This window comes from Chelon labrosus (genome assembly GCF_963514085.1).
Source record: "Chelon labrosus genome assembly, chromosome: 2".
NCBI classification, from domain to species: Eukaryota; Metazoa; Chordata; class Actinopteri; order Mugiliformes; family Mugilidae; genus Chelon; species Chelon labrosus.
The window spans coordinates 31,035,090-31,060,527 of record NC_140338.1 but is presented as its reverse complement, the minus strand read 5'-3'; the positions used below and the strand labels follow the sequence as shown (position 1 = coordinate 31,060,527).

General features: G+C 39.5%; 1 protein-coding gene across 1 annotated transcript; it reads left to right on the top strand.

The window, feature by feature from the left end:
* Nucleotides 1–1,353: 1,353 nt before the first annotated feature.
* On the top strand, nucleotides 1,354–2,839 carry LOC311495010 (natural killer cells antigen CD94-like; the record flags this gene model as incomplete). The annotated part of the gene is made up of 4 exons (XM_084554293.1): nucleotides 1,354–1,468; nucleotides 1,767–1,879; nucleotides 2,216–2,225; nucleotides 2,602–2,839. The coding sequence occupies 4 exons, from the start codon at nucleotides 1,354–1,356 to the stop codon at nucleotides 2,781–2,783; spliced, it is 420 nt and encodes a 139-aa protein (XP_084410419.1). The 3' UTR covers nucleotides 2,784–2,839.
* Nucleotides 2,840–25,438: the final 22,599 nt, after the last annotated feature.

Genomic DNA, 25,438 nt, shown 5'->3' with positions numbered 1-25,438 from the left:
AATTTTATTTATATAACGTCAATAACAATACAAATTGTCTCAAGACGTTTTACAGCATCTGGTCTGAAACACCATTTTAGTGTTTCAGTTTGACCCAAGTCCCATCCACTAACATGGAGGGGGTGGAGCTTATGACCCATACTGCAGCCAGTCACCAGGGGAGCTCTTCTTGCTTTGATTTCACTTCTGAGGAGAAGATCTGCCATCCATCTTTATACAGTCATCAGTGCTAACCACTACAGCACTGTGCCACCCAAAGTGTGGGGTTGACTCAATGTTTTGTTGTTATATAAAACATCTCTACTTATTTTTCATTTCCCCTGCTAAGTGTTGACTGTTGGGTTGGCGGCATATGTTCCTGCAGGTGGAGCGAATATACAGGTTTTCTGTGCAGGTAAATGCTGAGTTTATTGTGACTGCATGTTCTGTTTTTTCAGTGATTTCGCTTCCTCTATCATTGCGTAAGAATGACGCAATGACAAATTATTTTTGAGAACTTCCTCCTCTTCTAAATACTTAATTGTCTTACTTATACAGGTTTTTGGCAGGAGACAAAACAAAAGGAGAAGACGTGAGGGAAAGAAAGATGAATCTAGCAAACAGTTTTCCATCACGTTTTAAAAGCACATTTTAATTGAACTTCTACATGGCGCATTTCTGCTTTACGTGAAGACAGTGGGTTGGCAGAAAGAGATGTATATGCAATGCTGGAAATTTTGGACCTCAGAAAAGCTGTGCCAGAGATGACATTTTCAGTTTCAACTTTATTGTTATGCTATCATCACATGGCTGCATGTCTAGATAGAAATGTTTCCTCATTATTCTGATCAGCAGGCTCACAAGGCCAAACTGTCACTGTTCTCTGAATTCATTATTCATTATATACCAGTGTATGCAAGAGACCATATACAGAATAGAGTCTAGACTCCATTCTATAAATTAAGTTAATGTCCTTGTCAACAAATTATGTGATCTTAATTTATGTTGTTTTCTGTATCCAGTTTGATAATGAATGGATACAATGCTCTTGTTTCAAAGTAAAGAATAATAAAAATAAAAATAAAACATTTCACTAACATTTGCCTTCTGATCTGCTGGTTTAAAGTGGAAGCCTCTGTGACCTGTTGAGATCTTGACCTTGGTGAGTATCCAGGATGCTCTCTAGAACAGGAGCCAGAGATTTACTTCAATAAATAATTGCTTTAGTTGAAGAAAACTGACAAAAAGAGGAAGAATAAGCATGCGGTACTTTGTTGGCAAAGAGAAAAGAACAAAAGAGGAAGTGGATTACACATGAGAGACATTCCTAGAAAAGACGCGCTCATTCTTCATTTTCAGGTAAGTGGCTAAACCATGGTGAGAGTGGTCAATACAGAGCAACCTGAGATCACCATGGACTATGTAAATCTACCTGACACGTCAGCCAGGAGTCGTTCTAGTAAAGGAGGTGAAGTGACTACTGCTGCAGGTAAGTCAGCCATCATTCAGCAAATATTTTGACTTTTAAGTACTAGTTATCGAAAGACTATTTTTTGAAATGAACTAAGGACACATTTCTGTATTTTGTGCTGTGTATGATAACGTGTAAAAAGTATAACTTGTCAGTTTTTTGTGATTTTACTCATATTTATTTGCTCTGTTTAACAGCAGCTTTAAAATGTATATATAATTGTTGTCAAATGACTTGTGTGACTGTAAAATACAGATACCATGTTAAAACAGTATACTCAAGGACAACACTTACTCCGTGTGATTTCTGCATTTAGGTATAAAACTGTACAGACTGGTTGCTGTCAGTTTTGGACTCCTGTGTATCCTACAAGCTGCTCTCAACATTACCCTGCGTCTTACTCTCTGTGAGTTACTTTATATTTTGTCCGTACTCTACTGAGTGTTTCTAACGCATCTCTTTGAAAGGAATCACTTTTATTATTAAGACCAGAAACTGGATGTGGCTACATATTAAATGCCACTGTGCAAGAATTGTGACACTTTCCAGTTTAGCTCATGCTGCAACTTTGTGACCTTAAATATAAAGATCACATCTTTTTATCAGTAGACTTTTTGTTTCAGTGAATATTAAAATATAGATGAGCTCCTCCTGTCATTAAGTATCCATCCTAATTCTCCCAGTCCATGTGTGCTGTATGTGAAGAAAGTCACTCTACTTTAAATTAATGTCACACAAGACAAATAAGTGTTTCTGCTCTTTCAGACAGTAAGACGTCAGGCATCAAGAATGTTTGTAAAAATGGGACAGAGGAGACAGACGAACTGAGAAGACTGACCGGTGAGTAGATACATCTACAGAAAACTCACAATAAGTCTGGAGTGATATGATGATGCACCGCTGTAGATAATGTTGCCAGTTCTGAAATTATAGTTGGTTGTTCTCCAGCAAGTGATGTGTGATTTTATTAACCTTGCAGAGTTCTTTAAGTCACGTTGAGACACAGGGGAAGCAAACAACTTCACTCTTTGGCCATGTCAAAACTTGCGAGCTTATTAGCAAACATTGTGTGTTGAGCAGCAATCTGTCTCTAGATTAAACGTATCATAACAGAAACTGTAAATGTATCTGTTATTTTCTGAGCTATTAAGGATCTTTTTTCCCCACAACAGATGAGCACTTTCAACAAGGATGGGTGTATTTCCGTCCAAGTTTCTATTACATTTCTTCCACCAAGAAATCCTGGAAAGAGAGTAGAAATGACTGTCTACAAAGAGGTGCAGACCTGGTGATCATCGACACCAAAGAAGAACAGGTGTGTGTTTATGCATAAATATGCTTTTGATGTGAAAGAAAAGAGTGCAACAAAATGTAGAATGTAACAAAATGTAAATGTAACAAATGAGTAATCAGTTACCCTTCTGTTGATTTCTGATCACTGATTTTCTGTCCAAGGACTTTACAAGACAGTTTCACAAGCTCATGTGGATTGGGCTGATTGACAAAGAAGGGAAGAGGGTGTGGAAATGGGTAGATGGAACTCCCCTGACCAAGAGGTTCACACATTATTTATTTTTTCTGCTTAAATCTAAACTATAGGTCTTGAAGTTTTTGTATATATTTGTGCCCCTTTTTACAGTACTCTTGCAACCTAAAGCTGCAGACATTGCAGTATATTGTCATTTGATAAATGCTTGTTGTGTTGTGCGCTGTATTAAAACATACATTTTGTGTTTCATGTTTCAGCTACTGGGGTGTCGGGGAGCCAAACGGTTTTGAAGGCAAAAATGAATCCTGTGTAGAAATAAGGTTCCATGACTCAGTAAACAGCTGGAATGACATACCATGTGAAGATCAAAACTTCTGGATCTGTGAGAAAAATATATGTCTATAAGTCAGCATGCAAAAGGCTGTAAAGTTGCAATGCACTTCAACTTCAGTCCACAACATAAAAAAAAAAAATTCACATTTCACATATATTGGAAGGCTGTTTCACAAAGCTATGATTCTGTACTGTATGTGTGAACGCTGTAAATTCTGCAAAAGCAAGAATGTAACAGTAAATGCATCCATTTGAACTTTTCTACTGTAAGACTGTCTTAGACTGAATAGTTGCATGAGGGTATTTTCAAGTCTTCTCCACATTATTCTCTCTGTTTTATTACTGTCTTTCATCCAGAACAGTGGAATACTCTGATGACTAATGAATTTACTTTACCTTACATTCTTACTGTTCAGATGTAATGATAAAACTACTACAGCAGATGAACAATATAAATGGTTGTCATGAATGGCAAATCAAATTTGGGATTACCTTAGCGTATCCTCTTATTCAGAAAATGGTTCCTTAAGTCCTGCTACTTCTGAATGAATGAAAATAACAATCAACAAGGTTTAACAGAGTGATCAAACCAGAGCCTTTTCTTGCTATAGGCCAGGGGTGTCAAACTCAAATACACAGTGGGCCAAATTTAAAAACTGGGACAAAGTTCCGGGCCAGACTCGATATTTACAACAATTCAGCAATTCAAATATTAACAGTCCTTGCCTTGTAGTAGCGGCAAGTTTTGTTACAGCCTTGTTGGCTTGGCACAGTCTTTTACATTCATGAACAGATAATCTGCCTCCACCTGAAAGTTCCTGTTTTTTATCTTTCGTTTGGCCATTTTTGGGGAAGGTGTGGATTAAATTTCCCAGAGGTGACTGGTAGCATGAAGTTGCTAATGAATGTCAACAGAAGCCGCTTGCAGGTCTTGATTAATGTGCCAACAAACTAGCAAAGCATTCTGGGATTTGCAGTATTAGCGTTGCCTGCAATATATACTGGCGAGCCAGCTCTAATAGACATTTGAAATTGTCTCGCGGGCCAAATATAGTTACAACACAGGCCAGATTTGGCCCGCCACCCTGAGTTTGACATATATGCTATAGGCAAACTAGACGAATGCTTAGGGCCCCCAAGCCACCAGGAGAATTCTGTCCTGTCTTTATCTATTGCTATCTTGTGTTTGTTACATCTCTTATATGCTTAAAAATAAACGTAGCTTATAAGTAAAATAAACTGCAATGATAAGCTGTGGCTGGTGTTTTTGTGGCATTATTAGGTCATATTCGTTGGACCGCATTGTCACACAGTGAGTGACTACGTGATGTAGCGGGCCGACAGCATTCATGATGGGAATGAGTGACAGCTACTCATCTTTCCCGTTAGCATAAATATTAAACAAAACAAACACAGTAATGGTATCAAAAAGAAGTTATCTCAGCGGTGCGGAAAAAAACGAAGAAAAGAAAACGGAGGAAGAAAAACGGTAAAAAGATAATGATAAGGCATTTGTTGGTGATGTGGGCTGGATAGGTGGAGGTGAAAAAACGTTTTTAGAAGGTTTTTTTATTTGTCATGCTAGTCAGCTAGCTAGCCCTGGATAAATGTTAGCTAGCCAGCTAGCTAGACATTTCTTTTTCTGACTTGCAGCTGAGCAGCTATTGTCACATCAGGAATGCATTAATGCGATACTTCAAACATAACTTTGCAAGTTCCATAACATCATATAGGGCTGGGCGATATATTGATATACAAATATAGCGATATATTTTTTAATGTGATATGGAATTAGACCATATCGCAAGCTGCTGACCCGGAGCTCTCTGTACTGCTCCCCGTGCCCCCAGAGATGACATTTTCAGTTTCAACTTTATTTATTTTAATTGAACTTCTACATGGCGCATTTCTGCTTTACGTGAAGACAGTGGGTTGGCAGAAAGAGATGTATATGCAATGCTGGAAATTTTGGACCTCAGAAAAGCTGTGCCAGAGATGACATTTTCAGTTTCAACTTTATTGTTATGCTATCATCACATGGCTGCATGTCTAGATGGAAATGTTTCCTCATTATTCTGATCAGCAGGCTCACAAGGCCAAACCGTCACTGTTCTCTGAATTCATTATTCATTATATACCAGTGTATGCAAGAGACCATCACTGTTTAAAAATGTTTTTAATTTGTAGAATAGAGTCATTCCTAGAAAAGACACACTCATTCTTCATTTTCAGGTAAGTGGCTAAACCATGGTGAGCGCGGTCAATACAGAGCAACCTGAGATCACCATGTGGCAACATATTAAATGCCACTGTGCAAGAATTGTGACACTTTCCAGTTTAGCTCATGCTGCAACTTTGTGATCTTAAATATAAAGATCACATCTTTCCATCTGTAGACTTTCGCTTGTTTCAGTGATTATTAAAATATAGATGAGAACCTCCTGTCATTAAGTATCCCTCCTAATTCTCACAGTTTATGTGTACTGTATGTGAAGAAAGTCACTCTACTTTAAATTAATGTCACACAAGACAAATAAGTGTTTCTGCTCTTTCAGATAGTGCTGACAGTAAGACGTCAGGCATCAAGAATGTTTGTAAAAATGGGACAGAGGAGACAGACGAACTGAGAAGACTGACCGGTGAGTATGTACATCAACAGAAAACTCACAATAAGTCTGGAGTGATATGATGATGCACAGCTATAGATAATGTTGCCAGTTCTGAAATTATAGTTGGTCGTTCTCCAGCAAGCGATGTGTGATTTTATTAACCTTGCAGAGTTCTTTAACTCCCGTTGAGAAACAGTGGAAGCAAATAACTTCACTCTTTGTCACGCCATGTCAAAACTTGCGAGCTTATTGGCAAACATTGTGTGTTGAGCAGCAATCTGTCTCTAGATTAAACGTATCATGACAGAAACCGTAAATGTATCTGTTATTTTCTGAGATATTAAGGATGATTTTTTTCCCACAACAGATGAGCACTTTCAACAAGGATGGGTGTATTTCCGTCCAAGTTTCTATTATATTTCAGAAGCTGCCAATTAAGTTGGACCAGTTGAAAACTCATGTTCAAAATAAGAAATAAAAGGCTGCCAGACCTTAGAGTATCTCTAAGTGTTGCCCTGCAAAGTAAACCTAAGATGCTCTAATTTAAGGTGTGCCATCACCTCCTCTACCCATCGTTTATGTTGCCTTTATCCAATTAAATAAGATCAATCTCCTGGCCAACAATGAAGAAAATGCTATTGCCTTCCTTTGGGCAATTGTTAGCTGTGCGTCCCCTGGTGCCACACCAAATATGGCTGTTAGAGGACCAGGCTCTATAACTTTGTTGTAAATGGATGAGAAAGTTCTAAAAATTTTGACCCAGAACTCTTTCAGCCTGGGACAAGACCAGAACATGTGACATATGTTGGCTGGCACCTGTTTACATCGAGGGCAAGTCGGATCAGCCCCCTGATACATTCTTGCTAGTTTGTCCCTTGATAAATGAACGAGTGTATTAATTCCACTGCCCATCTCCAGTCATCATCCAATATGTCCAACTCTAACTCTTCCTCCCATTTCCTTTTTATGATATCAAGGGATGGGGAGGCCACCTTCTGGATACTCGCATATATCATGGAAAACGTCTTTTTCACAAAATCTCGAACCTGAAAGTATCTGAAGTAGTTAGTCTTTGAGGGGATTCCATACTCCTTCTCCAGCCGAGTAGCAAACATGAATATACCACCTTTAAAAAGATTTTTGACACATTCCACCCCAGCTCTATGCCATGCCCTAAATGCTGTTCCCCCACGGGCCGGGGAAAACAAATGATTGCCATAGACGGGAGCAGATAGAAGGGCATTTCTGTTTTTAAAATGTATTCTGAATTGGACCCAGATTTTAATAGAGTCATGTACAACAGGGTTATTTGTATAGAGATATTTGCTTAAGGGCAGAGGAGCGCAAACCAGGGAGCGCAGGGATACCGGGCCAGATGCATATCTTTCCATATGTACCCACACTGAAGTTTCATCATCATCTAACTCTGAGACCCAAAGCAACAACTTATGTATATTAGCAGCCCAGTAATAGTGCATGTAATTTGGTAGGGCCAGGCCTCCCTACTCTCTCTGTCTCTCAAGGAACTCTCGTCTTATCCAGGGGACTGTTTTTTTCCAGATAAAGGTGGATGTACATTTGTTTAATTCTTTAAAAAATTATTTCGGAATGAAAATTGGTATTGTCTGGAACAAGTAGAGGAACCGTGGCATTATATTCATTTTGACAGAATTTATCTTACCTGCTAGTGAAAGGGGGAGAGATGACCACCTTTCCATATCTAATTTTGCCTTATCCAACGTTACTTTAAAGTTCTGATTAAATAAATCTCTGTATTTACTAGTTACATTAACGTCTAAATAGATGAATTTATCCTTGTTTGTTGTGAAAGGATAAGCCTGGAATGACAGTCTCCTCGCCTGCTTATTATTTGGGAAAAGAACACTTTTCTCTAGGTTAATTTTATAACCCGACACCCTTCCAAAGTCTTCGACAATACCAAGAGCCACCGGGATGCTCGTGACAGGATTTGACAGGAAAAGGAGTAGGTCATCAGCGTATAGAGAAAGCTTATGATTTTGCATCCCCCTGTGTATTCCCCCTAGTCCAGCAGCACTCCTCAGCATTATTACAAGGGGCTTAATTGCCACATCAAAGAGCAGGGGTGACAAGGGGCATCCCTGCCTTGTTCCCCGAAACAGAGAAAAAGGTTCCGATATTATACTGTTTGTTCTTACCATAGCCTGGGGGTTTGTATAAATGGTCTCAATCCACGAACGAAATTTAGGACCAAATCCGAATCTCACAAGGGCTGTGAACAAATAGTAATACTCTATTCTATCAAAGGCCTTGTGGGCATCTAGGGAGATCACAATCTCAGGCTTAATGTTATCTTCAGCAGTGTACATCACGTTGAATAGGCGACGGAGATTACTAGAAAGTTGTCTACCAGAAACCAACCCTGTCTGGTCAGGATGTATTATCTTACTTATAACAGGCTCAGTCCTAGCTGCCAGTACTTTGGTCAATATCTTATAATCAAAACCAAGCAAACTCACTGGGCGGTATGACTCACATTTAAGGGGGTCCGTATTTTTCTTGAGGAGTACAGCAATCATAGCCTGTGACATTGTTTGAGGCAAAGTTTTTTTCTCAAGGGTCTCCTCATAAACTCTACGGAGCAGGCGTATCAGTTTAGGAGCAAATGTTTTATAAAACTCACTTGGGAATCCATGAGGGCCTGGCGCTTTACCGGTCTTCATATTCCGAATCGCATTCTCTATCTCCCTTGCAGTCAGGGGTCCCTCTAATCTATCTCTGTCTGCCCCCTCTAGGGATGGTATTTCCAGATTTTCATTCTTCACCTGCTCCCTGTCATTTGATTTGAGTGATCAAATATTAATATCACGTATACTAATTATATCCATCGCTAAGGTTTTATTACAGTGGTACAGGGAAACAGTATAGGGGACTGCCGTATTAAAAATAAAATAATAATAATAAAAAAAATTAATTAGAAATTTACTATTTCAGCTGGGATAGGCTCCAGCACCCCCTGCAACTCTTCACAGGACAAGCAGTTACAGAAGATGAATGAATGAATAAAGTGTTATTTCACATTTTAAAAACTGTTCAGACCTGCGATACTTCAAACATAACTTTAGAAGTTCCATAACATCCTACACATCCTACAAAACATCCTGGATTCTGCCTCACAACTTTCATAAATTAGTCAAATAATGATTTGGTACTGAAGATTATAGTTACCATGTAGTTAATATTTTACTTTGGTAGTAGACATGTCACTAAATGATTTACAGTTCAGTCCAAATTGAATACTGTTGTTTAATTAAGTAGTTGCTGGCACTTTCCCCATTGTCATTGTTTGCTTAGCAGTGTAATGTGTCTTCTTCCATTTCAGCCATTCACTGTGTTTCAATGATATTTGCATGAGAAGTTATTAAGCATTAAGTAGAAGTTTGGGAAATATAACAAACCCCAAAACAACTGCTAAGGGAGTTAAGTCGCCATTGCAGTGTAACTTATGTGGCAGTACACAACCCAATGAGGAAAAGGGTTAAGTAGTTTATTGGACGTGTATTTGCAAAGTGCAAAATGCGGAAATTACATAGACGGTTACTGGTATTTAAGACGGTTCGTTAAGTATATGGAATGTCCTATGTTCAATATGGATCATGAACGCACCATTTTCTTGTGGCGTTAATGGTATGGGCAGGTGTCAGTCTGTTTGATTAGCCAATTAGTGATATTCAAGTTAACCTACCGGGTAAACAGGTGGGTGGGACCGAGAGGAAAGAGATGGAGAAAGGAAGTCACCGCTAAAACTAACTTAAATAAGGTATATCTATTTAAGTTAGTGTGATTTAGTTACATTTCGGCCTGGACGACTTAGTGTATTTGTTTGCTGGAGCGACTGGACGCTCAGTGGGAGCCTTTCCTGTCGAGAATTCTACTTAATTGATGCTAAACCGTGACCACACTGCGGACTGTTGCTAGCTAGCTCCTTGTGCTAGCAGTGTAAAACATTTGTGCTTGGGAAACACTTGTTGCACCAAGCTACTGAGAACCTACTGGATGCTTATGAACGTGGACAGAGCCCAAGGACGTGTTTCTTCTCCACAGTGACGGGACACTGCTGAAGGAGGGGTTTGCCAAACTAACAGCACTCTGCATCCGAGGAACTGTGAGTACTGTCATGACACTGAACTGGATTTAAATGGGCTCCAACATGTGCGCCAATAATTTGGTACCATACACCAATTACCTAAGAATCTATTCAAAGTACATTTCTAATCGACTCATTAATTCTATGATTTTCTGTCCAAAAATACAAATATTCTGTTTTCAGCTCCAGAAATGTGAATATTGCTTTTCATTAAAAAATATTTAATTGCTCAGACGAACTATGTTAAAAGAAAATTTCCCAGTCATTCACAAATTGACAAATTATCTGCTCCCGTCTATGGCAACATGATTAGATGAAGACTGGACAATCATTTACTTTGTCACAATTGCTGCTGCTGCTGCTGCTGCAATAGCACCTGCAAATGTTTGAACATTTCTGAAACACAAAGATAGGATTAGCTTTCAGAAAGAAAACTTAAAAACAATGATCCTTTAAATTCTGGGGTTTGCTTTCTAAAATTTCAGGTGCTGGAGGTGAAAGATTAAAGTGTCAGTGTAAAAGAATGAAGAAGAGTTTCTATCTCTGACGTGTCTCCTCCTCATGGCTGGACTTATCACTCTTTTTTTTTTGTGAGCACTTTATTTTTAATGTTTTACTTTGGAACTTTAAATTCCATACCTGACTGTCTTAAGATGCAGATGAGACACATTTATTTTCACATAATGTTTATGTGTCACACATCAGTAGATGGACCAGTTGCAGACCAGATACGACAACCTGACTATTTATTTATTTTCAAAACTATTTATCTTTTCTTAAATACAGATCCATAGCTACAATTAGGTTCAGCAGCAAGGTGCTGGGCATGTAGCAGTCAGTGGGTCTGCAGGAAATGGCTGCACATGGTGGGTGATGGGGCTCAGTCTCAGTCATACAGTGAGATATGACTGATTTTACAACTCAGTGGCCTCCTCTAGTGTCATCAAACTAAACTACATGTTTGGAACCAGTATCTGCATGTTGCTCTTTCTGCATAAATGTTTTCACCTTTAAGAGAAATTCTTGGGAGCTATAATTTCTGTTATTTGGATGGGACACCTCTGACTACAAGGTGCATGTATAAAATATTCATAAATGACCCACTTTAAAAATAGTAAAATGGCAGTACTGTCACTTTTTATCAGTTACCTCCTTAAAGCTTCTGGTGTCCTCCACAAGTATGATTCACAAGGAAACAGAGAGAAGTGTGGTGAGATCAACGTGATTCATTCTGACCCTTTATTAAAACTAAATAGTTTACATTGTTTAAAAACATATGACTGGGTCTGTGAGATGATTTGTTGAATCTGACTCACGATTCAAAAAAACCCTAACAGAGGTTTGGATGCTGTTGTGTAAGAATGCATCTAAAATTGTGCATTAATGATGTGTTTTCAAACAGGTAATACATGTTGATGATTGTGTGGTTATTAGAGATGAACAGATACGGTGTGCTTCTGCAGTAAGGATGTTGTTAACATGATTCCGCCCCACACACCACCACAACCCCAAGACAGTCCACAAGATACCTTGAAATGCCTGAAGTAGTAGTAGTAGGAGTATGCCTCAAATCTGCATGATGTGCTGTATACAACATAATATAATGTTGTTAACTCCACCTCTATCTGCTGTAATAAGTCATACAACCCGTATCATTATTTCATCAAATGGAACTTTATATGTCAGAAATGCTAACGATATTTTAATATTGGCACACAGATTTGGAAACATCCACAAACTGCTTAACTGTAGATATTGTGTTATGTGGAAGTGTGTTACATGTATGTGTTACACACTTCCTAATAATGCAATAGATGTCATAGTACATCAACAACATGTACCATACACATCACAGACAATCACCTGTTTCCATTTCAACCTTTTCCTCAGCTGGTCGTCCATGAAAAGACGACTGACTGAGTGGTATCAGTGAAGTTGTGTGGTTCATGGGTTTGATTGTCGTAATCAACCACACATGAGAAGGAGCCTTACCTAGAGAGACCGGCATATTTTTTGTCTCTCTTTAATTTTTAGAATTGAAACCTTCATTTTTCCTGTGTGAGATGTGTAATGGCAGAAGAAACAGCAGCACCACAGCAGATCTCATAATTGTAAACTCCTCTATCACCATCTGCTGCCATAAATTATTATTGGTTTATCACACAGACGTGCCAGAAATGCAATGCACTACTGTTCAACAACAACAAAACAGAAATAAAATTCTTCCATAAAATGTTGTCAGTTAAAATAATGGCAACAAACAAAGAATGTTTTCATTCATTCATTTTCTGTAACCACTTGTCCTCCAGAGGGTCACAAGGGGGCTGGAGCCCATCTCAGCTGTCATTGGGCAAGAGGCAGGGTACACCATGGATATATCTCCAGTCTATCACAAGGTTAAAGCAGCACCAAAGAAGTTTTCCTCTTCGGTCCCCCTACTGGTTGGAAGTGGAATTGTCCATTACTTCCGTCGTAAATAAGTATGCCTACTGCATCCTACTGTCGCAAGCACGTTATTTGTTTATGCAGAACCGGCTTTGGAAACAATCAACGATTTGAAGGATGTCCAGTGACAAGGTAGAGTATGTTGCATGATTTTACGCAAGTATGATGTATTGCAACATTAGAATGAAGTAAAACAAAATAATGACATTGCTTGCTATTTTTATTTCTGTGTGAAACTGTAAATTTGAAACGGCAGATTAGCAATAGCCAGATAGGTTTACATTAGGATGAAAAATAAAGAAACGTATTGCCTAACAGTTTAGCATGTAATAGCCATTTGCATTGTCTGTGAAAATCTTGTGAATGTTGTTGAAAAAAGTTTCAGAGACCGTTGTAGTGGCTGCATAGTGTTATTGGAATAGTCGAAATCTGCCCAGTAATCTTCTATGTTGCTACTTCTTGCTTTTTGTGCAACTAAAGTTCTAAATTACAATTCATGCCTGCAAATGTTTGATCTTCACAGTTACCATAATAAGTTTATTTTCATTTTTTTCAGGATTCCTCTCCTACCTCATCTGATTTTACACCTTCAACCAGTACAGACGCAAAGTCAAAAAGGAGAGGGGGGAGAGGGGGAAGAGGAGGGAGAGGGGGGAGAGGGGAGAAGGGAAGCAGAAAAGGGAAAAGGGAGGACATTGACCCTGACAGAGAGAAAAGACTCCAGGACCTGAAGGAGAGGAGAAACACAGAGATCCAGACCCAGATCCAGTCCCTGGGAGCGCAAGAGAAGGATGACATCCTCCAAAATGTGATGTTGAGGCTCCCAGGACTGATGTTCGATGTGCTGGCCTTGCATGAAGACCGAGAGAGGCCAAGAGTTCCTGATGGAGGTGGACTACACTGGTGCACCTGTACCAACTGCCGTGATATGGACACTGACCTGGAGAGGCTCTGCTGCCGTCAGGGCCCACAGAACTGCATTAGCAGGATGGCCCACATGGAGTTCTACATCTTAGATGAGGGTGTTCTGAGACTAGCACGAGCTGCTTGGAATGACATTTTTGCAATTGATGATGCACAGGAACCCGGGGTTGAGCAAAGACAATACAGACATACAGCTTACCGGCAATTTGTGCTATGGCAGCATGGTCGCCTTGGAGTTGGGAACAGAGTGGTGATTCCCAGCTGTTGTGTCTGGAGGATCAGGGAGACTTTTCCTGACCCAAGGGGTCAGTATACTGGTTTCAGGGTGCGTCGACTCGTGTGAATGTTTATTGTAAATAGTTTTAGTTTATTGTAAATAGTTTTTATTATGGTGTGTTATTTTATACTTCCATTTTGCTCACTATTTTGAAAAATAAATAGAACAGTAAAACACATTGAAGAAAAAATCTTTTATTTACATGCATAACTATTTACATAACACACACCTCTCATCCACTCATCCACTCAGCGCTCACTTTGGGGGACACCCTCCCCACGCGTAACGTGAGTCTGCACCAGTTCTGAGGTGGATGGTTGTGGTGTAGCAGCCAACAAACCCAAGCGCCTAGGGTCATCAGGCCGGAGGGTCTGTCTCCTTGGAAGACCAGCTCCACTCCTTAGTCGGTGCTGAACAATGGCCCTTTGCAGGTCTGTGATGTAGCCATAGTCCTTCTTCTCCTTCAGGCTATACACACTCCAGCATTTTGACTTTTTATTGTAGTAGTGCCTGTACCTGGAAAGAAAATCCATTTTTTAGTACTGTCTTTGCAAATCTGACTTTTGGGCATAAATAGTTTTCTATGGGAAATTGTACAACCATTATACTAAAGACTTACATCTTTTGACCATTTCTGTTGCGTGCAGGAAGGCGATGGTTATGGCTGTTGTAGTCGATCGCCGCCAACAGGGTCCGTGTGCGGTATACTGGTGGACTGTAGGCAAACCGTTTTCCAGCGTACATCAGGATGTGATTCTGGAAATTCTCCAGATCTGACGTTGTCCTGTAGGATGTGAGAAACAAACCAACTTCCTTTCACTTAGCAAAGCTGGTGAACAGCATCACACTCTATAAGAACCCGCTTTCATTTAGATAGCTTCTCTGTGGCAAGCTGACAGCCAAGCAGAGATTAGCATGTGTAAGACACCGTTTTGCATATGAGGCTAATTACAAGAATTTATGTATTGTAATACCCCTGAATGTAAATATGTTTGTAAATGAAAATCAAGAACTTACCTGAAGGTAATGAACTTCCCCACATCCTTCAACCATCGCTTGTCCAGTATGATGCCAGTGAGAGCCTGGTGAGCTGCCGTACCTGTAACAATTCTTATCGTGAATAGGCTGATGGTACATGCATAGTCAGACACATGGCATGACAATCATTGTAACCATTACAATTACCTTGTTTTATCCAAGGCTTTGTCTGGGTTATGTCCCCTAGAGGTTCATGCTCACAGCATCCCGTTGACCAGGTGTGCTGGTTGCGAACATGATGCAGGAGTCCATGCCACTTCAGCTAAAAAACAAACAAACAAACACACAAAAAAACACATATACCACGTCATCTCTCCCGCCTTTTTCACACCCCAAAACATTGGTTGTGTTTACAACTTTGCAATTCACATAAGCCTACCTTGAACTGTTCCTCGGAAGAGGCTTGTTTGGCACAATACCAAAAATGGTTTACAATGTCTTTTATCCAAAGCAGGAGGTCTGACTGGTCCCTCACTGTACCAGCCTGGAAGAAAGATGTAAATGTTACACAGCCACAGCATGAACTGCTTTAACTATCCAATGAGGGTGTGTAAATAAAATGGTATACCCGTCGGATCTTCTTTCCCAAATTCTTAGCTGCATGCCAAATATCTAGGGAATGCTTGAGACCCAATTCCTTGTATTTGCCACGTTCAGGATCTAAGAAATAATAGTCATTACAATCAGACATACCACCATGAACAACAGGAATCTAAAGACCACATTTGGTCAAGAACACACATTGTCCTTACTGAGCAATGCAGAGATTTGAGGATGTGCATCGGTGACCACCTCTGTCACATGGATCTCTGGAAGAAGTGCATCCATTGTCCTAACGAAGCACTCCTTTTCCATGATCGCCGAATTTCTGTTCGTCTCCCGCTTGTCGACAGAGACAATATGCACAATGTCACGAGAGTCTTGCTCTATAGTCGTGTATGTGCAATATTGTGCACAGTGCCCTGTAGAATGAGGAGAAAGTTTGTCAGTGTGTGAACTAAATGCACCATAACCAACCGTCACATGTGCCCTCTCCACACACAATAAATACCTGGAGAATCCATTCTGCCATCACCTAAGGAGTAAACAAAAGAATAATGTTACAAAGGTTAGAGTGTTATTGACTTTCATGACACCTCAGAGGCTTGTTGCTGTACTCAAAGATGACAGAAGAAAAGTCTCACCTAGGACAACAACTTCATCCTTCTCCTTCAAACGGGTTAGAACATCAGCTCTCATCTTTTGCCAGAACTGTTCTACTGGTTCAATGCAGTAGGAATCTTGAGTCTTGAAAAAGGTAGGCTCAGCCACCATCCCCATTTTCATGTATTTGAATAGCAAGGCAATCTTCCGGTAATTATTTCCAGAGAGCAGTATGTTGATGGCCAACATGAAATCACCTCCCTGCATGCCGTACTTCAGTAGGGGCTGCGAATTCCACCACCACAAAGTGTGTCCAAAGGGACATAGCTGTATTAGTGGAGGGGTAAATAAATGATATCCCAGAATGAGTGAACATCATAAATAAAGGCAGGATGTCAAACATTGATTACAATAACTACGACAAGTTGTTTAACCTAACAAATTCTCTGAAACAACATTCCATAACAGTTTGGTGCTGCCAGTAATGGCAGCATTAGGCTCAGGTGTTCACACCTCCACAAATTCTTTCTGATTGCATTTTGACAAAGCATTACACACTAAACACAGTAGTGTAACATAACTGCCAAATGGAGCTGGAGGAGATGTTATTTTCAGATTATTGTGTAGCACATGTACCTAATTAGAGAAGTTACAAGACTTACCCATTCCAAGATGACTCCAGTTCCCCTAGGTTTCAGGGTGACCTGAAATGGTGGAGCTGCAGAGCATGCTGCCCCTGTCACCTTGTCAAAGTTGCTGCACTTCTGTATAGGCAATTGGAGGTAGGTGGCCAGCGTCTTTAGGTTGTCATGATATACTGGCATTCTTGCCAACCAGGTCATCCTCACAAACAACCTTTTGTGAGTGTGGAATATCGCTCACATCGTCTTCTGGGGCAGTAGGCGTTACAACGTCAAGGATGGCCTCATCCAGGCTGATCTCGTGCAGCTGTTCAATGTCAGCTGCACCTCCAGGGCTGCAGATAGATCCACAACAAATATGGATTCCTGGACTAGTTAGTACTGTAACTACTGTTCTATCTCTAACTGCAATACACAACATACCGTATCTGAAGAAAAGGGACATCTTCCTCAGAACTGTCCCCATCTTCACAGAACCTTGGGTCAGTCCAACGCTCATCCATGTCAATGCTGCACATATGAACAGATAGTCAGACTTGAACATATTCATGCAATAGAGAAAAAACAAGGAAATGCATGAGCAAGTCTTACGTGCTATTTCTGATATTGTTCCTGGCTTCTTCATCTGGAGAGTCACACTCCTCCTCTACAATGCTCATAGAGTGCATGCTGCAAGCATAGTAGAAATAAACGTTTGAAAAACAAAAATCAATCAACAAGCAAACAGGTACAGTCTACAAACTCTTGTCTCACTGTATCAGGCAAACCCACCTGGCTTCTAGCACACTCACTTCTTGAGTGCCCAGCGGTTGCACACCTTGGACTGTGAAGTCATCCCTACATAACAAAAGAAAATGAATTATGAGGAACATTCGTAAAGATCTGCATAGCAGACTGAAAAACTATAGCCCTGAAAAAAATACGCTACCTGTCACGGTCAGACTCCTCAGTAACGCTAGACACCGGCAGCCGTGGTGGTTGAGCATGAATGGCTTTACTGGGTGTCGAGGTTACTTGACGTGTCTGATAGCTGAGGGGGAAAAGAGACATATTTAGTATACCTTTTTCGTTCCGCCTGATCTGCGTCACCTGGTGACACTGGTGATCAAAAACGGTAAACGTGAACTAAGAATCAACAACTTTGGGAACGATCAAACATTTGGGGTTATTTTGGCAGTTATTGTCTTAGCTTGCAGTGATAGTTACAGCGATATTTAGCTTAGCGATAGTTACATACAATAGCGAACACCTTAGCTAGGTTTAGCTAACATGAGCATTGCGATAGTTACATACAATAGCGAACACCTTAGCTAGGTTTAGCTAACATGAGCATAGCGATAGTTACATACAATAGCGAACACCTTAGCTAGGTTTAGCTAACATGAGCCATAGCGATAGTTACATATATATTAGCACAATAGCTAACGCCTTAGCTAAGATGAGCTGATAAAATAATTGACAATGTATTGTACACCGATGCACACTGTTTAAAAAAAAAGATTACCGGTATTACTTACAAGTCCAGCAGCAGCAAAGCCAAGTCACCATCCGTCTTGCATTTTGTTGCCTCCTTCAGCTCTCGCCAACGAGTATGAGCCGGTCCTATATTCACTCTCGTTTTAGCTCTTTCTTTATCATGCTCTCGTTTTCTTTTCTTCGCCTCATCGAACACTACACTCCTCCTTTTCTTTGCAGGCTCTGTCATGGCGAAAATTTAAAAACTATCTAGCTGGTATCTTCCACACACCTGCTGAGTGTTCTCTCGCTGATCTGATTCACTCTCTCACTGATTTGAGCCTCAACCTACTGGCTTTTGTAGCCGCGTTGCCGTAAAGCAGGTCAAATTTGTAGTCTTTTTAGAACTACAAAAACGCTACCCGATGAAGCAAAGTTACATAGTGCGGTTACAGCCAATAGAGGTCCTCAAAGCGAATACAGAATTGGCTTTCACCCGGTTTTGAGGTGATAAATCACTGAAACTATTTTTGAAACATTATTTTAAGGTACTAAAAACTCTTTAGTGTTGCTTTAACACAGAGATACAGACAACCATTCACACTCACATGTACACCTATGACCAATTTAGAATCACCAGTTAATCACACAGGATGACCCCAGTCAGCTTTTGGATTCAAAGCCTAGACTGTATAAATATGGACAACCTGTTGCCACTTCCTTGCATTGGCTAATCTGACCCTATTTTCCCGGGAATACGCAACTGTGTGCGACTTTGGAGCCTGAGTTTATTGTGAGCCTGAGTATGTTCTGTTTTTTTCAGTGATTTCACTTCCTTTATCATTGCATTAGAATGACGACAAACTATTTTTGAGAACTTCCTCCTCTTCTAAATACTTAATTGTCTTACTTATACAGATTTTGTCAGGAGACAGAACAAAAGGAGAAGACTTGAGGAAAGAAAGATGAATCTAACAGTTTTCCATCACATTTTAAAAGTACATTTTAATTGAACTCCTTCGACATGGCACATTTCTGCTTTACATGAGTGGGTTGGCAGAGAGAGATGTATATGCAATGCTGGAAATTTGGGACCTCAGAAAAGCTGTGCCAGAGATGTGCCATAGATGATTCAGTTTCAACTTTATTGTTATGCTATCATCACATGGCTGCATGACTAGATAGAAATGTTTCCTCATTATTCTGATCAGCAGGCTCACAAGGCCAAACTGTCACTGTTCTCTGTATTCATTATTCACCAGTGTATGCAAGAGACCATCACTGTTTAAAAATGTTTTTAATAATAGAATAGAGTCTAGACTCCATTCTATAAATTAAGTTAATGTCCTTGTCTACAAATTCTGTGATCTTAATCTATGTTGTGTTTTCTGTATCCAGTTTGATAATGAATGGATTACAATGCCCTTGTTTCAAAGTAAAGAATAATAAAAATAACTAGACGATCGCCAGCGATCATAAAGGGGTCCATGGCATGACGAAGTTGTCCCCGAGTGGGACAACTTCGTCTTGCCATGGGACGAGTAGTGCCCCTTATAGACCGTATTGCACGAAACTTGTTGGACTTATAAGGAGTCATCCACAGATTATTATTGTCAAATTTCAAGCAGTTTACTGTGGTGGTTTGTGAGATATCAACATGTAGTCGTTGTAGCGCCCCCTACTGTCCGAATTTCACGAAAGTCGGCATGATTGTACGCAAGCATATTATAATAACAGTTGCTAAGTTTCATCAGAATTGGGTGAATACTTCAAAGGTTACAGACCTTGTCATATGAAATGTTTCTGTCACTTGCAGCGCCCCCTGTAGACGTAAAGTCACACAACTTGACGGGCGTCTACACAGTATGTTACAGATTGTGTATGCCAAATTTCATGAAGTTAGCTATTGCAGTTTTTGAGATACTGAAATGTTGCTTTTGTAGCGCCCCCTAAATCCCAAGGGTCACAAAAGTTGGGGTGCTTGCACAGAATCATATTATTATCAATGATATGAAGTTTAGCCATTAAATTTGTAATCAATAACCCTGCTAAAGTTCTTTTGAAGAATTTTTGTCCATAAATGATACATGCCCAGTTTGGTGAGAATTGGATGAACGGGCTAGGAGGAGTTGATTTTGCTTTGAGGTGCAATTTTTTTCAAAATGGTGGGAAAAAAATGGCAGGCAGCAGTGGGCGTGTCCTAGTCCATTAGCACCAGGGCTATGTAAGGAATCAGATGGAGAAAGAATTTTGTTTCTAGGACACACGGTTCTCGAGATATGAGCCAAAACGTAAATGGACTTATTATAGTGCCACCTAGCTGTATGCATGTGTATTGACACCTTGGCAAAGTGGAATGGCAGGACTTCTACCAAGTTACCAGGTTTGATGCCTTTCGCCCTTGCAGTTTGTCCTGGGCAGACATTTGTATGTACGCAGAAAATGAAGGCGAAGAAGAAATATCAGTAGGGATCCTGCAACTTCGTTTGCATGGACCCCTAAAAATAAAAATAAACATTTGTCTTCTGATCTGCTGGTTTAAAGTGGAAGCCTCTGTGACCTGTTAAAGGGGAATTACTGTTTTTTACAACCTGGACCATTTCTGGCATAAAATACGATCGTTTACTCACCCATATAACTCCGGACTCAATGGGTAATAGCACTAGCATATCATAACAAAATTTTGGTGAAATGAACATGTTTCGCAGCAGATAATGCGTTATTTAGAGGCTGCGTTTCGGTGCCCCACTCACTCCCACTATGTGGATCTATGCAGCTCTAAATATCTTCTGAATGACTCCAAATAACACCAAAATTATGTGGGTGAGTAAACAATCGTATTGTATGCCAGAAATAAGGTCCAGGTTGTGAAAAACGGTAATTCCCCTTTAAGATCTTCACCACAATTGTTTTTGTTGAAGAAAATTGACAAAAAGAGGAAGAATAAGCATGTGGTTCTTCGTTGGCAAAGAGAAAAGAACAAAATAGGAAGTGGATTACACATGAGAGACATTCCTAGAAAAGACGCACTCATTCTTCATTTTCAGATCAGAGGTTAAACCATGGTGAGAGTGGTCAATACAGAGCAACCTGAGATCACCATGGACTATGTAAATCTACCTGACACGTCAGCCAGGAGTCGTTCTAGTAAAGGAGGTGAAGTTACCACTGCTGCAGGTAAGTCAGCAATCATTCAGCAAATATTTTGACTTTTAACCATGAAAGTAATATGGATACAATATTAGTTATTGAAAGACTATTTTTGAAATTAACTAAGGATACATATTTTGTGCTGTGTATAACGTGTAAAAACTATAACTTGTCAGTTTTTTGGGGGATTTTACTCATTTATTTGCTCTGTTTAACAGCAACTTTAAAAGGTATATATAATTGTTGTCAAATAACTTGTGTGACTAAAATACAGATGCCATGTTAAAACAGTATACTCAAGGACAACACTTACTTTGACTGTCCTGTCATTTAGAATCATTTCTGAAAAGTAACTGCATTGTTCACATAATATATTCATTGCCATTTTTATGTAATGCATCCTTTACTTCGTGATTACTGCTCCACTCTTTATTTCATGAAAACATGCTTTGAGTGAGTCTGGATATATTTGTGGAATAGAGCTGAGAATATATCTTTTAGTTTTGTGGCTGTTGCAGGTTTCCTTTTGTTTGTTCATGTCTGTGTGATTTCTCAATTTAGGTATAAGACTGTACAGACTGGTTGCTGTTAGTTTTGGACTCCTGTGTATCCTACAAGCTGCTCTCAACATTAGCCTGCATCTTACTCTCTGTGAGTTACTTTATATTTTGTCCCTACTCTACTCAGTGTTTGTAGACCTATTTTGAAAGGAATTGCTTTTATTATTAAGACCAGAAACTGGATGTGGCAACATATCAAATAATATTGTGACAAGATACTTACGTACTGTAGTTATCACTCATAGTTTATGTCCAGTTCGCTAATACTCAGGTGCTTTGTAATTTCTGATACCTGTTTATTGTTGAGTAAGAATCTATCACTGTGCAAGAATTGTGACACTTTGGTGGAGAAAAAATGGGGTTTTCCAGTTTAGCTCATGCTGCAACTTTGTGACATTAAATATAAAGATCACATCTTTCCATCTGTAGACTTTCGCTTGTTTCAGTGATTATTAAAATATAGATGAGCTCCTCCTGTCATTAAGTATCCCTCCTAATTCTCCCAGTTCATGTGTACTGTATGTGAAGAAAGTCACTCTACTTTAAATGAATGTCACACAAGACAAATAAGTGTTTCTGCTCTTTCAGACAGTAAGACGTCAGGCATCAAGAATGTTGGTAAAAATGGGACAGAGGAGACAGACGAACTGAGAAGACTGACCGGTGAGTAGATACATCTACAGAAAACTCACAATAAGTCTGGAGTGATATGATGATGCACAGCTGTAGATAATGTTGCCAGTTCTGAAATTATAGTTGGTTGTTCTCCAGCAGGGCGGCACAGTGGCGAGGTGGTTAGCACTAATGCCTCACAGCAAGAAGGTCACCGGTTCGAATCCATGGGCCGGCTGGCCTTTCTGTGTGGAGTTTGCATGTTCTCCCTGTGTCTGCGTGGGTTCTCTCCGGGGACTCCAGCTTCCTCCCACCATCCAAAGACATGCTCATTAGGTTAATTGGTGATTCTAAATTGGCCGTAGGTGTGCATGTGAGTGTGAATGGTTGTCTGTCTCTGTGTTGACCCTGCGATGGACTGGCGACCTGTCCAGGGTGTACCCCTGCCTCTCGCCCAATGACAGCTGGGATAGGCTCCAGCAGACCCCCGTGACCCTTAACAGGACTAAACGGGTATAGAAGATGAATGAATGAATGAATGAATGTTCTCCAGCAAGTGATGTGTGATTTTATTAACCTTGCAGAGTTCTTTAACTCACGTTGAGACACAGCGGAAGCAAACAACTTCACTGTTTGGCCATGTCAAAACTTGCGAGCTTATTAGCAAACATTGTGTGTTGAGCAGTAATCTGTCTCTCGATTAAACGTATCATGACAGAAACTGTAAATGTATCTGTTATTTTCTGAGATATTAAGGATCTTTTTTCCCCACAACAGATGAGCACTTTCAACAAGGATGGGTGTATTTCCGTCCAAGTTTCTATTACATTTCTTCCACCAAGAAATCCTGGAAAGAGAGTAGAAATGACTGTCTACAAAGAGGTGCAGACCTGGTGATCATCGACACCAAAGAAGAACAGGTGTGTGTTTATGCATAAATATGCTTTTGATATGAAAGAAAAGAGTGCAACAAAATGTAGAATGTAACAAAATGTAAATGTAACAAATGAGTAATCAGTTACCCTTCTGTTGATTTCTGATCACTGATTTTCTGTCCAAGGACTTTACAAGACAGTTTCACAAGTTCATGTGGATTGGGCTGATTGACAAAGAAGGGAAGAGGGTGTGGAAATGGGTGGATGGAACTCCCCTGACCAAGAGGTTCACACATTATTTATTTTTTCTGCTTAAATCTAAACTATAGTAGGTCTTGAGGTTTTTGTATATATTTGTGCCCCTTTTCACTGTGCTCTTGCAACCTAAATCTGCAGACATTGCGGTATGTTGCTGTTTGATAAATGCTTGTTGTGTTGTGCGCTTTATTAAAACATTTTGTGTTTCGTGTTTCAGCTACTGGGGTGTCGGGGAGCCAAACGGTTTTGAAGGCAAAAATGAAGACTGTGTAGAAATAAGGTTCCATGACTCAGTAAACAGCTGGAATGACATACCATGTGAAGATCAAAACTTCTGGATCTGTGAGAAATATATATGTCTATAAGTCAACATGCAAAAGGCTGTAAAGTTGCAATGCACTTCACCTTCAGTCCACAACATAAAAAAAAAAAATTCACATTTCACATATATTGGAAGGCTGTTTCACAAAGCTATGATTCTGTACTGTATGTGTGAACGCTGTAAATTCTGCAAAAGCAAGAATGTAACAGTAAACTGAATAGTTGTATGAGGGTATTTTCAAGTCTTCTCCACATTATTCTCTCTGTTTTATTACTGTCTTTCATCCAGAACAGTGGAATACTCTGATGACTAATGAATTTACTTTACCTTACATTCTTACTGTTCAGATGTAATGATAAAACTACTACAGCAGATGAACAATATAAATGGTTGTCATAAATAGATTGCCTTAGCGTATCCTCTTATTCAGAAAATGGTTCCTTAAGTCCTGCTACTTCTGAATGAATGAAAATAACAATCAACAAGGTTTCACAGAGTGATCAAATATTAATATCACGTATACTAATTATATCCATCTCTAAGGTTTTATTACTGTGGTGCAGGGAAACAGTATAGGGGACTGCCGTATTTAAAAATAAATAAATAAAAATTAATTAGAAATGTACTAATTGTTATTTCAGCTGGGATAGGCTCCAGCACCCCCCACAACTCTTCACAGGACAAGCAGTTACAGAAGTTGAATGAATGAATAAAGTTATTTCACATTTTAAAAACTGTTCAGACATTTCTTTTACTGACTTGCAGCTGGGCAGCTATTGTCACATCAGGAATGCATTAATGCGATACTTCAAACATAACTTTACAAATTCCATAACATCCTACACATCCTACAAAACATCCTGGATTCTGCCTCACAACTTTCATAAATTAGTCAAATAATGATTTGGTACTGAAGATTAAAGTTCCCATGTAGTTAATATTTTACTTTGGTAGTAGATGTCACTAAATGATCTACAGTTCAGTCCAAATTGAATACTGTTGTTTAATTAAAAAGTGTACTCATTATATGTGTTATCATTTCTAAGATACTGTCATTTGCCATCTGTGTGTAAAAGCAGACATGCCAGAAGGACTTTAGACCCTAAAACTCACTGGAAATATGAACCCCTCCCTTTATCGCCCCCTAGTGTGTGGATGACAGCAACTACAATTACTTTCCATGTGAGGCCAAAACGATTCTTATTAACCAAATTAGTAAATCCTGTCATCAAGTCAACTGACTCAGAATCCATGGTGATTTAAAAGCAACAAATTTGCAGAATTTCAAGTTTACATGTGTTGTATTGTAAATAATAATTAAAATAATAAAATCTTACAGTTGACAATATGACACTTTCCCCATTTTCATTGTTTGTTCAGCAGTGTAACATGTCTTCTTCCATTTCAGCCATTCACTGTGTTTCAATGATATTTGCATGAGAAGTTATTAAGCATTAAGTAGAAGTTTGGGAAATATAACAAACCCAAAAACAGCCTCTAAGGAAAGGAAAGGAGTGAAGTGAAGGAGGAAATGGTTAAGTAGTTTTGGACATGGCATATAGAAAGAAAAGATATGCTAAATAAATGTGTGCATTTTAAGGGGGTAGAGAAATATTTGACAGGTATAGAAATAAAGTAATTTTGATGAAAGTATAGTGTCTGCACTTTGCCAACACCATAAACAGTGACAGCTGCATGGAAACAACCAGGTGGCTGTAGCAAGCAGGTCAA